Source organism: Brassica oleracea, chromosome C4 (assembly GCF_000695525.1).
Source record: "Brassica oleracea var. oleracea cultivar TO1000 chromosome C4, BOL, whole genome shotgun sequence".
NCBI lineage: Eukaryota > Viridiplantae > Streptophyta > Magnoliopsida > Brassicales > Brassicaceae > Brassica > Brassica oleracea.
In genome coordinates, this window is record NC_027751.1 from 51,843,163 (window position 1) to 51,861,928 (window position 18,766).

An 18,766-nucleotide genomic window follows, 5' to 3' on the forward strand; every position below is an offset into this window, starting at 1 on the left:
CTTAGGGTGAACCATTCAATAGTGTTTGAGTATTTGATATTTGATATTTTTTAAAAAAGAAAATAAAATTGAATATCCAAATTAGATTATATTTTTAAAATAAAATAATAAAAATACATAAAAATAGTTACAAAAAATAAATTAATTAATATTATTAAGTCTTCAGCAAAATATTAAACCTTATACCCTAAATTCTAAACCCTAAATCCTAACTTAAACTTTGGATAAACTCTAAACCGTTAGAAAATCTTAAACCCTAAATCATACATTAAAAACTAAATTTTAATAACACTAAATCCTAAATCCTAATCACTAAATCCTAAACCCTTGAGTAAATTCTGAACCCTTGGGTAAACTCTGAACCCTTGGAGAAATTATAAACTCTAGGGTTCAATAACCTACAGCTGTAAAAGTGCTCTGTAGAGCCAAATATCCAAAGCAATTTTTAGTATTTTCCATAAAATTCTACAGCAATAAAATCTAAAGCCACGCAAAAAAAATTTACTGATTTTTTTCTACAACAAAAATTTTAAAACTACAGCTATTACCAATCACGGGGTTAAACTATGATATGTTTTTTTCTTAAAGAGGCTTAAATTATGATATGCTGGATTTCAATTATTCCTATCATTTCTTTATCGAATTTTTTTCTGCATTGACAGTTAAACATATACTACCTTTTCATTTATTTATTTCTACATACTCTAGTGGTAAATATGGGGGTTAGACTATGATATGTTTTTTTCTTAAAGAGGCTTAAACTATTATATGCTGGATTTCAATTATTCCTATAATTTCTTTATCGTTTTTTTTTGCATTGATAGTTAAACATATACTACCTTTTCATTTATTTATTTCTACATACCCTAGTGGTAAAATTATGCGTTCAACCATATTTACTTATTTGAAATTTTTGAAAAAAACTCTTAACTGAAATTTATAAATAAAAATAGATAATGCTAGTATTATTTTATTTTTTAATTATAATATTTTCAAAAATTCAAAAACTTAAATATGAAGTGCCCGCAAGTATTAAGCACAAAGATACATGTAAAAAAGTTTGTCAAAAACTAAATTACCAACTATAATCATATCCACGTAATTTTAAGAAACACGAGTGCTAAGTGAAAGTCACATGCACACACTATCCGAGGTGTAATCACACGATCTCCCTCTCGTGTACCAAATCCGCAAGTACATTATATCAAATTCTTTTGGCATATAAACCATTATTAAACTTCTGATAATCTCCTCAGGTGATTTGAATCCTAGTCTGTACCAGCTATACACTCACTCCATGTAACCGGATATTCCTAAGCCACCTAAGCAGATCCAGCACAATCAATCAAATTTAAGAGCTTTATAGTGTTTTGTTTTGTCATAAAGGGATAATCAAATAGTTTATAATTACATACTTAACAATTATACTACATAAAATGACCTCCAAATACATTCAAGGCATTATCATTTGTCGGTACACCTTCACCGGCATTTGCCGGTTTATCCGGCCCCCCCACGTCAAGACAAACAGCAGCAGTTCCAATGTCCGGCGTTCGGCGGAAGAACTTATAAATAACTTTTCTTCTTTTTTCAATTAAGAGATTAAAGAAAGAAAGATGGAACAAAATAATTAAGTGAGTTTGCTTTGATAAAACTCCAAAAAACAAACGTATAAAATAATCCAAGAAAAAGTGATGGAAGACCTAAGACTACCTCATTACTAAAAATATGGATATATTTCTGTAGAAATCCACGAATGAAAAGAAAGAGAATTTGGACTAATTAAAATTGATTTCCAATAATTTATTTTAGAAAATTAATTTTTAATAAAATAGAATTTCATGTTGCAATCTCCATTATTGGTTGTCTCCCTAGTATCCAACATGAGACCCTCCATTGTCTACCATTCACACCCTTTGGCTCACTTGAAAAAATCCTTTATATTTATTTTTATATTTATAAAAATATAATCTCACTAAATGTTAATTATCATAGACAAGGCAATTCTTGCTTCTTAAACTTGCTATCTCGATATTAATTATGGTCTGGCTTTCCACACTGTACCTTAGTTCATGATCGATGTACTGAATAATAGTGTCTTAACTTGGCTTCCCTGAATAATCATCTTTAAGATATAAAAAAATTTTACATATCGTACAGATAAATCTTTAGTGTTATTTGGGTTTCAAACTGTTAAACCAATAATGGTTGAGACAAGGAAATTTTAAAAGTAATATTCAAGTGTGGTTAGTTAAAACCAGCAAAAATATGATGTTTCAATGATGCTAGTTCGACGCTAATGCTATGAATAATTATATTGTACATTGCGGATAAATTAAATTTAGAAAGATTACAAATGTTATAATAGCTAATATGAACATTTATATCATAGAGTATTGCATATAAAATTCTAATTATTTTGGTTCGCTTCTATTTTTATACACTATTTATATGAAGAAAAAAACAGTTCTCATTTTTTCTGTTAGGAATGATCTATGTTTAAAATTAATAGCTCGAGTGATTTGATTTTAGTTTATATGTTTTCCTAGTGTTAGTTTAACGCTAAGAATATGAAGCAAGTATAGGTTTGTTTGAGTTGAAACTTGAAAGAGGATCTGACACGCAATTTGCAAATTATTATTATATACTTCTGCTTCGAATATTTATGAAGCATGTATAGATTTGTTTCAGTTGAAAGAGGGTTTCAGACGCAATTTGCAAATTAATATTACATACTTTTGCTGCTTATACTGAACACAATCATTTCTGGATAATTAGATTAAATATTATATGTAGTAATGTAACTGGTGTGAAACTGTGAAGCCAGAAAGACTGATTTATATATTAATTACATTTATACTGTCACCACATATTACAGTTTCTAAACGATATACGTATGATTCAAACTCTAGTAATGGAGAAATAAAGTATTTTACATACAAAGATGATACAATATGGTAGACAAAATAACTAACTAAAAAGTACTATAGTATATGTGATTGTAAATGATCACTAGCGAACATATAAAATAAGCCGGCCCAAGAAAAAAAGCTATCTCTCTCATCACAATGTTCCTTTTATAAAATCCACCCAAAGACACCAAACTTCACCATCATCATTGCATTTCTTTTTCTTTTTCCTCCATCACCCTTTCCTAGTTCGCTCGTGCACATCTCCGACGATCCCAAGTCTAGAATCATCACTTCTTCCAATCTTTTCAACATCTCTTTAAAAATAATCTTACAAAAAAAACGATACAGAAGAGAACAAAAACAAGAGAATCCTTCTTTCTTTTAAGTACAAGCAACATAATAAATCATCACCTTTCGTCCATGGCAACTTCCGGCAACGGTACAACGACAGGGACAGGTTCACCATGCGGCGCGTGCAAGTTCCTGAGGCGTAAGTGTGCTTCGGATTGTATATTCGCACCTTACTTCTCATCGGAGCAAGGAGCAGCAAGATTCGCAGCTATTCACAAGGTGTTTGGAGCTAGCAACGTCTCTAAGCTCTTGCTCAATGTCCCAATCCATGATCGATGTGAAGCTGTGGTTACCATCGCCTACGAAGCTCAGGCTCGTCTTCATGATCCTGTATATGGATGTGTCTCTCACATCTTCGCTCTCCAACAACAGGTACGTATATCAACTGAGCAATCACTACTAATCCATCAATTTTGTAGTCACTTTGAGGATTTTATATGGTCGTTATTAATTGGTATGATATTAGTGCGTGTAGCTAAATTTTTTTCAAGAAAAGCTTGAGGATAAGTAGCAAATAATTTTTCCATCAAAACCTTTGTTTTCACACTAGTTTTGTTTGTTTGATACAATAAATTTCATAACCGTTTGAGATTACAATAATATAGTTCATAGGAAAATGTTACAGCCATCAGTTTTTCAATAAATTTATGCCATGACGTTCTTCTTTGTTGCGTTGGCATTGACTGATGACTCGCCAAGATCTACTAAACAACACTAATTAAACTCTGTCCTTTTCATATAGATAGATGCATGTTTAATGACACTAACTCTTTTTATTTTACAAAATAGATGTTTCGGAATTTGGTGATATTCATAAAAGCTTATATAGATAAGCATGTCTCTTATGATTCTTTTGATTATTCTTGGAAAATTAACCATTAGAAATATGTACTACATTACATGAATTTATTTAGAAATATTATTCAAATTTACATATATCTTCGTGAAGAATACGCTTTTACTAGTTCGTGTATATGAGTTTTCAACATTTTAAATAGAATTGAATCAACCTTGTTAACACTCAGCGTTTGATTCGGTTATACAAAGGTGGCTTACCTGCAAGCACAAGTCATGCAAATGAAGGCACAGATCGCCGGCCACCAGATGTCAGCCGCCGGAGATCTAAGAAACAGCTCGGAAAGTACTCATCAACAATACATGACGTGGCAACAAACTACTGGCTCTCCTATCGGCAATGCATACTCAACAGCATATAACCATCATCATCAACCTTACTACGGTCACGTAAACCCTAATAATCCGGTCTCGCCACAGAACTCGCTAGAAGAAACTTTCAGCAACACGAGCAGTGACGTCACTACTACAGCTAACGTGCGAGAGACTCAGCAAACTGGAGGTGGCGTATATGGTCAGGGTGGGTTAGGGTTTCACGAAGGATATCCTAACAAAAAAAGATCAGTGAGTTATTGTAATAGTGATTTAGGTGAGCTTCAGGCTTTGGCTCTTAGAATGATGAAGAATTAAGATAAGTTGCTAACTTATGTAGACAGACGTACGGCGAAGAAATGAGATGTTTTTTCCTTTGACAAGAAACAAAAAGATAATGAAACATTGGATGTTCACACATGATATCATCAATAAACATGATTTGGTTGCATCATCAATCTATAACATTTTCTAAACATAAAACCAACAGAATATGTTACTTATAGTTCAATAGTTTCGTTTGTCGATCAATATTGATGTTTCTATTGAATAATGCGAAAGTCACTCTCACGCACGATAATTGCATGTCTTAGATTATCATACGCTTTTGATTAGCCCCCAACATTAATCCAGTAGAATAGATTTAACTGATTGAGGACTGTCCACTCAACACTAACCTATTGTTTCTTCCACATGAAAACAACGCAAAGAATGTAATGTTATACGAGTTTAGATAATATATATATATATATTTTATAATGGCCTTCTATTATTGTTCTATGTAGGCAGAACAGAAGTTTATGTCAGTAATAGAGATGCTTCTATTGTTCTATGTAGGCAGAGATTCATCACCATGTATGCGTTTACACAACACACTTATAGAAAATCTATTTTCCAAAAATTATTAGTACAACTTTTACAAAAAAAAAATTATTAGTACATAATTCATTATATATTAGTATTTCTTTTTTGCTCGTTACGAATGTATATGTATTCTGCGTGGATATATAACAGATTTTAACTAGCGTATAATTGTTCACCTTCTTTAACAACAGAAAGTATAAATTTCAACATAAATCACAAAGTATTTGAATATACAAAAATGTACTCCCTATGTTCTTTGAAGTAAGATTTTTTAAAGCGTTCACGCTTATTAAGAATTCAATAAATATTTATAATTTAATTTTTCTTTTACTTTATTATAAACCAATAAAATTTAATCAATTCAAATATTTTCATTTAATATTTTTTAAAAATATAAAAAAGTACCTTAAACATATATAAAATCTATCTTTGTGGAATAAGTAAAAAATCTAAAACATTTTATTTTCGGGAACGGAGAGAGTAACTTGAGGGTATCGTATGGTGGGTAGTTAAAACCTAAAAAAACATATTCTTATATCTATGAATTGATCTGCGTATGTGCTTGTAATTAAATGTCAACTAACAATTGCTTTTAGCATCTCTATGAAGGCTAAAAGGCATAAGGTCTAAAATATTTTTTTTAAATGACAAAAGTCAACTTTATTTTTCTGTATAAAATCTAAATTTTCAAGGTACGAATAAATAAAGAAGAAATAAAACTGATAAACAAATCTCTCTTAAAAAACATTTAAAGAACATAGGAGGGATGAATGTTATGATTGTCTGTCAGAGAAGCAAATCATCAAAATCATTTCATTTATAAATTTATTAATATGATATAAATGGACCACGCAATAATATTACACATTAAGCAAAGATGTTTACCTAACATTAACTAAGCAGCGTCTAGTTAATTATGCTAGGACCAGTCCCCCATACAAATTGTAGTGGCAATATTAGACAAAATGTCCCCTCAATTGCATGCAATCTTCTAAACTAAATTCAATTAATTACCTTTAATCAGTTTTGCTTTGCCAACTCTAATCAATCTCAGCTAGTTCTTACCCAATTCTCCACCAAGAAGCTTCGGTTGTTGTCCACATCTAAAGTCACAAGTTCTCTTTTAGTCTTTTGAGAAAGGACTTTGTGATTTTTAATCTCGAGATAACCTAATCAATGCACTGTAAACGACTTATTTAATACTCCTTCCGTTGTTTTTTTATATACGACGCTTTAGGATTATAAACATAGATTAAGAAACATTTAATTTTCTAAACAAAAACATCATTAATTGTTTACTTAACCACAATTTAACCAATAATAAAATAGAAACTATAATACCATTGGTCATCTACCATTAATTAGTAATAAACTTTACATAGAAAATTGAAAACGTTAAATAATTTGGAACAAAAAAATTCTTCTAAAACGTCAAATATAAAAAAATGTAGGGAGTACTTTGTCTCTTCTAAAAAGTAAGATTTTCTAAAATGTTCACACTTATTAAAAATTCAATAAATGTTTATAATTTAATTTTTTTTACTTTATTATACACTTTTCAATAACTTTTTACCAATAAAATTTAATCAATTCAAATATTTTCATTTAATGTTTCTTAAAAGTATAAAAAGTACCTTAAACATATAGAAAATATATCTTTGTGTAACAAGTAAAAAATCTAAAACATCTTACTTTCGGGAACGGACGGTGTAGTAAAAGGAAAATAAGTTAAATTAAGCACCTGATCAGTGCATCCTGGTTTATTAGTCTGACAGTTATGAACAAAGTATAATTTGAGAGTGTCTTTTGTTTAACATTTGGCATGCTAACAATATATTGAGGTAAAATGTCTCAATTTATTACTTTATTGATTACTTACTCATTATCATATCAATATGTTGGTTACTTCGACATTTATGCTAAAGATTGAAAATTTGGATAGTGGAACATCCTAAATTAGGATTCCTAATACATTCACCATTAACAGCTTTTCATATATATATACACAAAAAAATAGTTATCTTGCATGAGTTGATAACAATTAATGTACATAGATCATTGCGAAAGCTAATACTTATAGAGTGAATTCTCGTCGATCTTAAGATATTTTAAAGTATGACATGATCTAGGTGGGATACATGGAACTTGTTTCCAAACCAAATTTCTTATCAAAAGGTTATTAATTACGGTTGTGACTTGTGAGTTATGATTTATGAACAACAATACGTACGGCGATGCCTATTCTTAGTCAAGCCGTTTATGCATGTGTTTGTTTATTATATGATATCCTAACTCTTCGAGCCCATTACCAAAGACCAAATTTATTAACTCTTGCTAATATTATATAGAACAGATCAAAAGAGGGTGGTCAAAGCATGATATCACAACACCACTTAGACATTCATCAAGAAAACGTATATAGTTTAGAATTCATATGTACAAGCCAATATGTATTTCGGAAATACATTAAAAATATCGAGAAAAAGAAAAAAAAAGCTCATCATCGAGGTTAAGGCTGTAGAAGAAATGTTATTTTAATTATCAGAGGGCATGTTATTATATTTTTGTGAAATAAAACAACCCTTTAAAAAAAAAGTAACTTCAACATTGTAGTGCGTATATATTTTAGTTCAGTGACGTGTCAATTGACAGGGAATAAACACGAACTGTTGTCATCTTGTCAATTATATGTTCTTTAGAAATTGAAGAAATAGATTGAAACGGCCAGAGTTAACGCATGTGGGCCCGGTAGCTTAAGTACATTCAAAGTCTTTGACTGTGTTGGAATATCACACGTGTGGCCTGGCCTGCTTTGTCATTTGCTATCGGGGCCCACCTCACAATTTCTTTCCTCAGGCCGTGATTAATGAATTAATTTTTGCAGTTTCTTTTTTTTTTAATCTGTGCGCTGTAGGCTCACTATTCGTAAAGTAAGCCCATTGCACTTTTTAAACGGCCCTGTTAGGTAGGTTTACAATACTTTTTTCTCCTATCACTAATGCGAGATAATAAAAGTCACAAAATGCTAGTTCCTTTTTCAGATTGGTCTATCTGTTTCACAAAACTTTTATGTGTTTAAACATTGACAACAAATCCCTAATGTGGCATATAACAGTTGGTGAGAAAAGATTCAATCAGATTGGAAATAATAATATAAAAATGTTTTTTGCTAGCAACATGTTTCACAAAACTTTTATGTGTTTAAACATTGACAACAAATCCCTAATGTGGCATATAACAGTTAGTGAGAAAAAATTCAATCAGATTGGAAATAATAATATAAAAATGTAATTTGCTAGCAACATGTTTTCGCATTACTGTGAATTCTGACTAATTTACAGAGTGAGTAGATGTCACGATCACTTTCTTCTCGTTAATAGCATATGTCTTGGCCATTACTATTTATACAATCACATTTTGTAACACATGAAAGTCCTCCATACAGAAATTAACAAGGAAAAAGGGAGAAGAAACTGGAAGTCAACAATCTAAATGTGTTTTCAACTCCATTTGAACTAGAGTTCTTACTGATTGTTAAAAATTACAATGACAAAATCCCTGACATACTTATGTTCAAAAAGAGAGGTTACAAAGACAAAATAAAAATAAGGAAGAATCTTATGTATAGCCAAAGATATTATACTACTAGTAGATTAGGATTTGTTTAATAATTTTTTTATTTGTTTAATATTTATTTGTTGCTAATTCTTATTTTTTTTTGGTTCCAAGAATAGAAAAGGAACAAATGATCAGTCTACAATGCCAAAACAGATTTTCCCCATGGCTTAAGTTGAGCTGCTTGGGGATTTGCCATTTGTTGTTTCCCAGTAATATATTTGACGATTTGATTCCGATGTAAATTAAATTTATAAAACTATCAAACAGAAACTAAATCGATCAAAAACATTTCATTCATATTAGTTATAAACTTGATATAAATTAAAACTATATATTAATTAATATGCGTCTTGATGTGTTCAACCCTGTCTTCACCAAAATCATCACGAATACGAGATGTACCCGAAACTCGCGGATAGAACATCATTGCCGCCATTATGATACTGATTAAAGGTGTTCAAGTGTTGATCTAATTCAGAGTAAGACGTCATGATATTTCTCAGATCGGAGTCGGACTCTGTATCCAAACTTCTATCTTGATGATGTCTATTATGATGACGATGGAGATCTAGAGATTGTTGAAGTTGTTGAAGCTTAGTGTCTCGATAGTAATTAGGGTTTTCTAAGGATGGAGTATCAGTAGTCATCATGCTTTCTGTTGCCTGTTGCTTTAGAATCTCAAGCTGTGCTTGCAAATTCACAACCTACACATTATATATAGCAAACACCAATAATGATTAACAAGTCCATAATATGCATATATATATAATATATTTGATCACTATATGACATTCGCATTTTTCTTATACCCAAAATCAAGATTAGGGTTTATTGAGGAAGTATATTTACTTGTTGTTGGAGGGAAAATATATGAGCAACGCAACCATGGATGGGGTCTTGGAGGCGAGCTTGAGCTTCATAATAGATTGTAATGGCAGCTTCACACCGATCTTCCATGGGAAGTTTAGAGAGCAATTTTGAAGCATTGCTAGCTCCAAAAACTTGGTGAATGGCTGCAAAATGAGATGCTCCTTGATCATGGCAAAAGTATGGGGCAAACACACATCCATATATACATTTCCTTCTTAAGAACTTGCAAGCTCCACATGGAGAGCCAGAGCCAGTCATGGTCTTTTAATGAATGATGATTATAATTGATCTCGAGTAGCTTTAAGAATGGATGAGCACTAGCTTCGGGGAAGTTTTATAAAGACGAAGATAAAGGTAGGTGGGTTTCATATAATAATTTCATATGATATCACATTGTCTATTTAGTGGCCTACACCTGTCTTGTTCATTATAACTATTTTAATAAAATTTAAAATCGATTAGGATTGAGGAAAGTAGAAAAACTACAATGTTGAAATGATAAATTTCAATTATGATGCATAGATGATAAAGTTTGAAGTTCCAATAATATTTAATTGATATTAAGTAGTAGAAAAGCTTAACTATAGCTAGTACGAAAGGAAGAAGCTATACACAAAACCAACCACTAATATAGTATGAGTCATATTATATTAATTTTCTTGATCAATCATCTTGCCTTCGTTTCATCTAGATTAATGTTGGATTTGAATATCAACAGCCTTCTACTACTTAAAAAAACTCCTACAGATTTTCTTTAAACATAATCTTGAACTTATAGTTAATCTATTTATGTCTTATGTACTCTGAATATATACAAAACAATTCTTTTGACATAATGCTTTCTTTAATACATTTAATAGGGATGGGGCAATATAAACTTGACTGAAACATTTTAAAAAAATTCAACATATATGGTTTTCTAAACAAAAGTATAATATACCTGATATTTTACCGAATTAAACTAAAGAATTCAGTTGTAGTTTGGTACATTTCTAAAGAACAAAAATTAAAACCGAAATGAAAATCTAAAATACCACTGAACTTCGATTAAAATAATCATCTTACCTTCTAAAAAATCCGAACAAAATGAAAATCATATACCATTGAACATCTAAGGAAATAATCATTTTACCCTATAAATGCAATTCATTATCAAGCAACCCGAATAAGACTGGTTAACGTCTTCATTAATCAATGAAAGTATTTTTTTTTGTGCATGGGTTATAGCCAATGAGCAAATAAACATATATATTTTTCGGAATGAGCTAACAAATACAGTAGAGACAGCGGAAAAATGTATTGCATGTGAAATATATTCAACTTTTAAATGGGTGCGTCAGGGTTGTCGATCCATATAATACGAGAAGATATTATTTTGGAACATTTTATAATAGATTGGTTGATATGCGATTCTAAATATTTTTAACTAAAAATTAAAAAAATTGTGTCACACTCTAACTGAGCTGTACACATATTTTCAAATTTCACGTCATTCCAGCTCTAGTGATCGGTATGTAACGTTAGAGAGGCACATGGTGTAACGAAAGAACTTAACTTTTTTATTTTGTTTATTTAGTTTTGTACGTAAAATTTAAAACTTTTATGTTGAACAGATATGGAGAAGAACAAAAACCATCTTATTAAGTCATCTTTCATCTGTATCTTATTAAGATTTAAATGTATGTTATTTGAAAGTTAAGAAAAAATCATAAGATACTGAAAATGATGCTGACATGTTCAAGCATGACAACGGTCAACCCCGACAATATGTGGCCCGTCACACGTATATGGAATTTGGCTGATTTCTTAAGATGATTTGTTTTATACTCTATAATTCAAGCTACACACAAGTGTACCAATATATTATAAATTATAATAGAAAACGTACGATATTTGGCAAAAAAAATAAATAATAGAAAACCATATATTTCTGAAGTATTATACCATGGATATCAGCAGCATATATATGTGGCAATATCTAGATTATAAACATACATAGGATTATGATAGAAAATTATACTCAACATATAATAACAAAACATTATGTGCGTATATTAGTGGATTCGTTTGGTGTATTACGTGCAAATGCGCATATAGGCCTTTAAGCAAAAAAAAAAGAACGAAAAAAAGTACGCATATAGGCTTTTCTATCATGTCGATGGGTTCTCAGTGATGTTAGGTACACTTGCTTCTCCTCCCTATTTGATATGTTTATGAGTATCAAACTCAATAATGTATGGATTTGAAACAATGATTACAAATTAAATGGTCTGAGTGTTTTTTTTTACATGGTCTGAGTGTTTTTGTGTTAACGTATCTAAGTAATTCTCCTTCATTTTTTTTGAGGTTTGGATATCCTACAATTTTTATTAAAAATATGAATTTAAACGTCATTAAGAAGTTAGATGATTTGCAATTAATCAAAAATAAGCTTAAATAAACAGAATTTTTTTTGACTAAAGGCTTAATAAACAGAATTATTTCATGCTAAAGAAATGAAAACAAAATATATCTTTTATTGCTAACCTTAAAATGATATATGCACTATAGTATAATGCATGCACTCTCTCTATATATGTAATGCACAATCAATATCTACATATAACTATAAAATACACAAGTTACTAGTTGAAAATTGACTTTGTAATTGATAGACAAGATAGAACGGTGAAAGTGATGTTGTTGGTTTATATATGCGAAATAAGTATTTCCTGTCAAATGAATGTGTTTCAGATCAACTAATATATTATTAATTAAAGGGTTTAGTTTAAAATTGCTTGCTTATAAGAAAATAGTTGTGCGTGTGTACTTTTGTTTAAATGAGAGGCAAAAATTCAAAGTCTAAACCTCAATATAAGGAAATGGTTTGGTTAATGTAATACAATCAATTAAGTTAGTTTTAAGGCAAACAATGGTTGTCCGTTGATAAAGATACTGGAACACAAAAATAAAATAAAAAATAAGATACTGGAACACCTATTTTATTTTATCTCAAGTATACAAAACATCATAGGTGTTCCAATACTTATTTCATGTTCTAAGGTACATGTACATCGAATTTACCTAATTAATTGCCTAGCTGAATGCTAAATCAAAATGAGCCAACGCTACTATTAATTCGTTTCTTTTTTTTTGTCCAAGCAAACTCTACTAAAAATAACGTATTTTCTTAATTATGCAATACTTAAGCTGATGGACTCTACATACTATACTAAGAAACACCCTTCGAAATCTAGTAAATGTAACTACGGAGCAGAGAAAACTTTAAGTGCAACTTCAATTCGAAGAAAAGAGGGGCGTAGCAGGATTATCGGCGCGTACCGTTAACTAACCGCTAGGACGAGCACGTCGGATTCAGTGACATCCACCGTCAACGAGATTTTTCAGTTTGGCTTCTAAAGAGTTATGGGCTTAACTGGGCCTTTTCTTCGTTAGAACTTGGTACTTTGAGGAATAAAACTCAAAGCAAATCCTCTGTTGAGAGGAAAGAAGAACGGAACTTACTGTAACATATAGTACCAGACTACCAAGATCTATCAAACCACTTATAATGTTAGTGTAAAGCACACTTAAGAGAAAATTTTCTAGGCACATATCCATCTGCTAGATATTCTTGAAATCTTGGTTCTCATATTTGCTTCATCTTCTGCTAATTTTCTTCCTACCTTAAACAAGAACTGCTTTCCTTGCTGCTTTAAAAAGGAACTTAAGGTTTGATTTTTTTTTTTTTTGAGAATATTTAACAAGCACAATCTAAAAAGACGAATATTGTGTTGAAAACAATTGATTTCTAGACATCAAAATATATGAAAAGGATATAATTGATCTAAATCAAAGCCTGTCAGACAAAAAAAGAATAAATCATAAGATATAATGAAAACTAGAAATACCTAACCAAATATCATAATATAATTAGCTCTCGGCTTTCAACTTGATCTCAGCTTTGAGATTACACATCATCAGCTCAAGACTCTTCAACTGTTTCTCAAGTTCTTTAGCCTGAGCTTCATAACCAGATAGTTTCTTCCTCTCCAGGGAAACCTTCTCAAGCTTTTCCCTCAACCATTCCAGCTTAAAACCAGCTTGTGTCAGATCAAGCAAACCCTTGGAAATGTTACTTAGTTCACCCTCGGTGAGCTTCTCAAGAGGACTGTTATATAGTTTCTCGTAGATTCTGAGGAGAATGTTCATGTATGCTGTCTTAAGCTGTGGATCTTGTGGTTGAATATACAATGCTGTTTCCGGGTAAGTCTCAAAAATCCACTTTGCTGACTTTACTTGAGAATCAAGAACTTGGAAGCCATTGACACACACGGTCTCCTTCTTCTTTTCGGGTAACACATGTGGATCTAGTCCACCATGAACAGAGATACCACCTATGTAGACTTCAATTTTGAGTTTGTCGTTCACAAGAAATTTTCCCTCTTGAAGTTTGGAAAGACTCAAGTCCGTTCTAAAACCCCAGAATGGCTGTCCCTTGTTAAAGATGGGGTCAATAGATTCTGTGGATATATGGAGACATGAACAAAATTAAAAAAAAATCATGTTAGTGAAATTTAAAAAGGGCTTTTAAAAAGACAAATTACTGAAACTTCGGGAACTGTTAACGTCGGATGGGTTGACAACGACGAAGCGAAACGATGTCTGTCTCGACCAACACAAAGGCCGTAAGAGAGGATCTGGAACTTTTAGCCACAGAGACATATTTTTACTAATTTTATCTCCCTTGGGATATACGTAAACAAACCTAGAAAAAATAAAACAAAAGTTAGTTTAAATTAGTCAGTAACATGTGTAGAAAATATCTAATTAAAGCTATAGGCTTGATTCTTGTTTTTACCAGTTGCAGGATCGGGTTGAGAATATTGGAGTCCTAAATATAGTATTCCTTTGGGAGAAGTTGTCTATCTCAAAAGAGTAAGTCATCTCATCAGTGTGGTTCGCCATGACTTTCAGAAGCTCTCTCTTAATTTATGGTTTGATACTTTCTTCGAGGGAGGGACTACAATCATATATATATATATATATATATATATATATATATATATGGTTCCACTTATATTTTGTGTTTATACTTATCACCACGTTGTTCCTAAGCTTGAGGTAGGTAGTATTATATTTTTTTGTAAAGCACAATGGTAAACGACATATATTTTGATTAACTCCAAATATATTTTATAGTTATCTCTTTTTTTTTTGTAAATATCAATCTTTCATAATTAATTAACTAAATTTTGATAAATTTAAATAGTTTAACAAAAGATATACTTAAGCAAACGTAATTTTATTCATTTTAAAGTTATCTAATTCCATTAAAATTCGCAATTTAGTTTCCCCCTCCTATATATATATATATATATATATATAAAAGGAAGATTTGGCTTACGCATGAATCAATATATCAAACCTTAAAATCAACAAGGATGAGAACACCAAGTTATACTATGGAGATAAACTACTTCTCCCAAAGGAATGCTCCAATACGGTCGAACCTGTTCAGAAGCTACTCGTGCAACTGGTAAAAACTAGAATTAATGTAGATTTATATTCTAAAATTTACGTTTTAAGGTTTTGACCATGTATAGTTTTGCTGGATTTTTTTTTCTAGGTATGTTACCGTATATCCCAAGGGAAACGGTATTAATACACACATGTCTATGTATCTAGATGTTGCAAATTCGCTCTCACTGTATCAAGGATGGTGGAGACGTGCCAAGTTTCGTTTTGTTATCGTGAACCAATCCAATGTCGCCAGGTCCAAACGTCTAGGTGATAAAAAAAACCCTATCTTTTAATTTCATATATAAATCACAATTATCATGAGAAAATATCAAATTAACTGGTATTCTCAAGAAATTACGTACATATATTGATATTACGTTTATTGTTTTTGTTAATATATCTCTGTGGGCAGCAACTTCTTACACCTTCAACAAGACTTGGCCAAACCTGGGTTTCAAAAAGGCCTTGCGTCTTACCAAACTTCAAGAGGAAATGTTTCTTGTGAACGACAAACTTAAAATTGAAGTCTACGTTTATGTATATGATATTATGGGTATACTAGATACACATGTGTTACCTGAAAAGAAGGACACGACCGTGTGTGTCAATGGATTCCAAGTTCTTGATTCTCAAGTCAAGTCAGCAAACATTATTTTTGAGACTTATCCTGAAACAGCATTGTATATTTATCCACAAGATCCACAGCTTAAGACAGCATACATGAACATTCTCCTCAGAATCTACGAGATACTTTACAACAATCCTCTTGAGAAGCTCACGGAAAGTGAGCTAAGTAAAGTTTCCAAGGATTTGCTTGATCTGACACAAGCTGGTTTTAAGCTGGAATGGTTGAGGGAAAAGCTTGAGAAGGCTTCCGTGGAGAGGAAGAAACTCGCTGGTTATGAAGCTCATGCTCTGGAACTTGGAAAACAGTTGAAGAATCTTGAGCTGATGATGTGTAATCTCAAAGCTGAGATAAAGTCGAAAGCGGAGAGCTGACTATATTATTATAGTTGGGTTTTAATAACTTTTAGTATATCTTATGATTTCTTCTTTATTGTTTTCCAGGTTTTGATTTAAGATCAATCATAGATCCTAGGTTGTCCCTTCACTGGTTTTAAACCAAGTTTTATTAGATAAGTATAATTATTATTCTCTTGTTATAATTAATTATAGCTAGTATAATCAAGAAATATCAAGATTCACGTTTAGCTATCCAGGAATACAAGTTTGGATATTCGAATCACCACTTTTGTTGTGCCTCTTTTTCAGAATTGTTGACTTGTGGTGCAAGGAGTCCGAAATGTTTGTGGACGTTTGTTGAGAATCATTGTCTACCTATTATCTAACAAGAAGTTCTTGGGAAACAATCAAACAAGGATTTGGTGATGACAACACGGCAAAGAATGACAGAAAAAAACATGGATTCAAATCTTGTTTGAAAGAAAATAATGATAAGATTAAAAACTAAAACAATGAACTCAAACACTCCCCCAAACTTTCACTAGAAAAACGCAGTTAGTGTTCTGAGAAGCAAGACAAAAAGAATCTCTTTACCAAAAAATCAATGCACTCAAACGGAGAAACTCTATGAGAAGAAGCAGCTTGCTTCCTCTTCAAGGAAACCTCCTCAAGCTTTGGTTTCAGCCAATCCAACTTAAAGCCAGCCTCTTCTAGCTCGCTTAACTCACTTTCAGCGTTTGTTAGTTCAGTCTCAGACAAGCTATGAGGAGCCTTGTCTAGTGTTTCGACGAGGCCGAGGAGAATATTCATGTAAGCTGTCTTCACCTCTTTGATACCTGATCTGATATCTACTGCAACGTCTGGATGCAGTACGAAAATATTGCTAACTGAAACAGCCTGCCAATGATAAAAACATGTAATCATGGTAACAAGATCCAGAGATCAGACTGTATCTTTAAGTGGGTACACCAGAATGAAACTCATTGATTTACCTGTCTATTAAGAACATGGAAACCACGAAAATCTACCATCTCATTCCCAGTTAAATTTCCTTCAGCGACAACTTTAAGTACGTTAATGTAGACTTCAATGGTTAGTTTGTTGTCCTCTAGAAACCCTTCTTCCTGAAGCTTGGTAAGAGGCAACATTCTTTGACTACCCCAGCCTTCGGCCTCAGCGCAGAAGAATCTACGTTCTCCTGTGAATACAGAAAGAAAAATAATATATTTGAACTTTTCTTTTAATCATACAAACCCCTAAATTATGAAAAAAAAAATATAATTTTTTTTTAAATAATGTTTCAGGTCCCTGAAATCTCAAATCCAGTCATATCAGGTATATAATCACACCAAAGGTTCAGAAACCTAACAGAAGAAATGATCATATCATTACCAGCTGTTCTACGTAGCTCTTTGCCAGATTGATTCAACAAAACCAAGCGATAACTAGCTCGTCTTCTCCATCCAGGTAGCAATGATACAGGATTCACAGCGTGCAGGAAGAGGGACAAGTGATCATCCACCAAATTTCCCTTTGGGTGAACACAAAGAAGCCTAATATATAAAACCTTTTTTTATCAGCTCTAAAATCAAAGACATCTATCTAGACGAGTCGTGTAAGAAAGCTAAAGGACTTTTAATTAGTCTTATCGTTTTACCATTCGCAGCCGCCGCTTGTGAAAGGATCCGACCGTATCACACCATTCCTTTCGGAAAAGTTGTCTATCTCCCAACTGAAAGCCTTCTCAGATAACTTCTCCATGTCCTCAAAAAAAAAAAAATGGTCTCTCGATTTTACGATTTAGTGTTTTGAAGTGAGGCAGGACAATGTTAATAGGATGGAAAAATAAATCTTTACAGTTCCTACTTCATAGGTCAAACGAAACCTAGAAAATATTTCGTAAGATTTTACAATTTATGTCGATATATTTCGTGGATATTTCGGAAATCTTCTATAAAATCATGATAAATAATCATGTTTAAAGATTTTTATTTTGTTTTATAATAAATAATTTTTCATTATTTTAGATAAAATTTAATGTCATTTAAAATTTATAACCATTTTTATAAAATAATGTATCTTTTTTTGATTGATTGAACTATTTTTATTTAATGATATTGTTACGTTACAAGATAAACTACCTACAATTTTGTATTTTCTTAATCTTTGTGCAAAATCTATAAATATCTAATATATTAAAACAGAAGTACAAATAAGATATAACCCTAAGTTTTTCTAAATAATTACAGATGAATGCCACTGCTTATTAAACTAAAAATTAAATCTCGGGAAGGCCTCTACTGCTGGATATCGTTGACTTGAAGCCCATTACCTATATAATGATCGACCATAATAATGGGGCCGAAATAGATCATATCTTATACTGAAAAACATATTTCAACTTATAGTCAAATGCACACACGTATAATTATGAGAACAATTTCGACTTTTGATTATGATCCTTACAAGTTCAACCTGATACACAATATTTAACTTAGGATATTGATGACCTCCGTATA

The 18,766-nt window shown here is 31.5% G+C and overlaps 5 protein-coding genes across 5 annotated transcripts; 2 read left to right on the forward strand and 3 right to left on the reverse strand.

The window, feature by feature from the left end:
- Window positions 1-3,106: 3,106 nt before the first annotated feature.
- On the forward strand, window positions 3,107-4,842 carry LOC106340907 (LOB domain-containing protein 16). The gene is made up of 2 exons (XM_013779742.1): window positions 3,107-3,635; window positions 4,311-4,842. The coding sequence occupies exons 1-2, from the start codon at window positions 3,333-3,335 to the stop codon at window positions 4,746-4,748; spliced, it is 741 nt and encodes a 246-aa protein (XP_013635196.1). The 5' UTR covers window positions 3,107-3,332; the 3' UTR covers window positions 4,749-4,842.
- Window positions 4,843-9,240: 4,398 nt separating this feature from the next.
- Window positions 9,241-10,102, reverse strand: LOC106340881 (LOB domain-containing protein 17). The gene is made up of 2 exons (XM_013779714.1): window positions 9,762-10,102; window positions 9,241-9,616 (listed from the first exon to the last, which is right to left on the reverse strand). Exons 1-2 carry the CDS (start codon window positions 10,038-10,040, stop codon window positions 9,296-9,298), a joined length of 600 nt encoding a protein of 199 aa, XP_013635168.1. The 5' UTR covers window positions 10,041-10,102; the 3' UTR covers window positions 9,241-9,295.
- Window positions 10,103-13,625: 3,523 nt separating this feature from the next.
- LOC106341774 (MATH domain and coiled-coil domain-containing protein At2g42465-like) lies at window positions 13,626-14,760 on the reverse strand. Its single transcript, XM_013780490.1, has 3 exons — window positions 14,623-14,760; window positions 14,369-14,529; window positions 13,626-14,284 (listed from the first exon to the last, which is right to left on the reverse strand). Exons 1-3 carry the CDS (start codon window positions 14,727-14,729, stop codon window positions 13,695-13,697), a joined length of 858 nt encoding a protein of 285 aa, XP_013635944.1. The 5' UTR covers window positions 14,730-14,760; the 3' UTR covers window positions 13,626-13,694.
- Window positions 14,761-15,189: 429 nt separating this feature from the next.
- Window positions 15,190-16,384, forward strand: LOC106341775 (MATH domain and coiled-coil domain-containing protein At2g42465-like). Its single transcript, XM_013780491.1, has 3 exons — window positions 15,190-15,300; window positions 15,391-15,551; window positions 15,697-16,384. The coding sequence occupies exons 1-3, from the start codon at window positions 15,206-15,208 to the stop codon at window positions 16,281-16,283; spliced, it is 843 nt and encodes a 280-aa protein (XP_013635945.1). The 5' UTR covers window positions 15,190-15,205; the 3' UTR covers window positions 16,284-16,384.
- Window positions 16,385-16,697: 313 nt separating this feature from the next.
- Window positions 16,698-18,093, reverse strand: LOC106341776 (MATH domain and coiled-coil domain-containing protein At2g42460-like). Its single transcript, XM_013780492.1, has 4 exons — window positions 17,905-18,093; window positions 17,640-17,800; window positions 17,240-17,445; window positions 16,698-17,144 (listed from the first exon to the last, which is right to left on the reverse strand). The coding sequence occupies exons 1-4, from the start codon at window positions 18,006-18,008 to the stop codon at window positions 16,803-16,805; spliced, it is 813 nt and encodes a 270-aa protein (XP_013635946.1). The 5' UTR covers window positions 18,009-18,093; the 3' UTR covers window positions 16,698-16,802.
- Window positions 18,094-18,766: the final 673 nt, after the last annotated feature.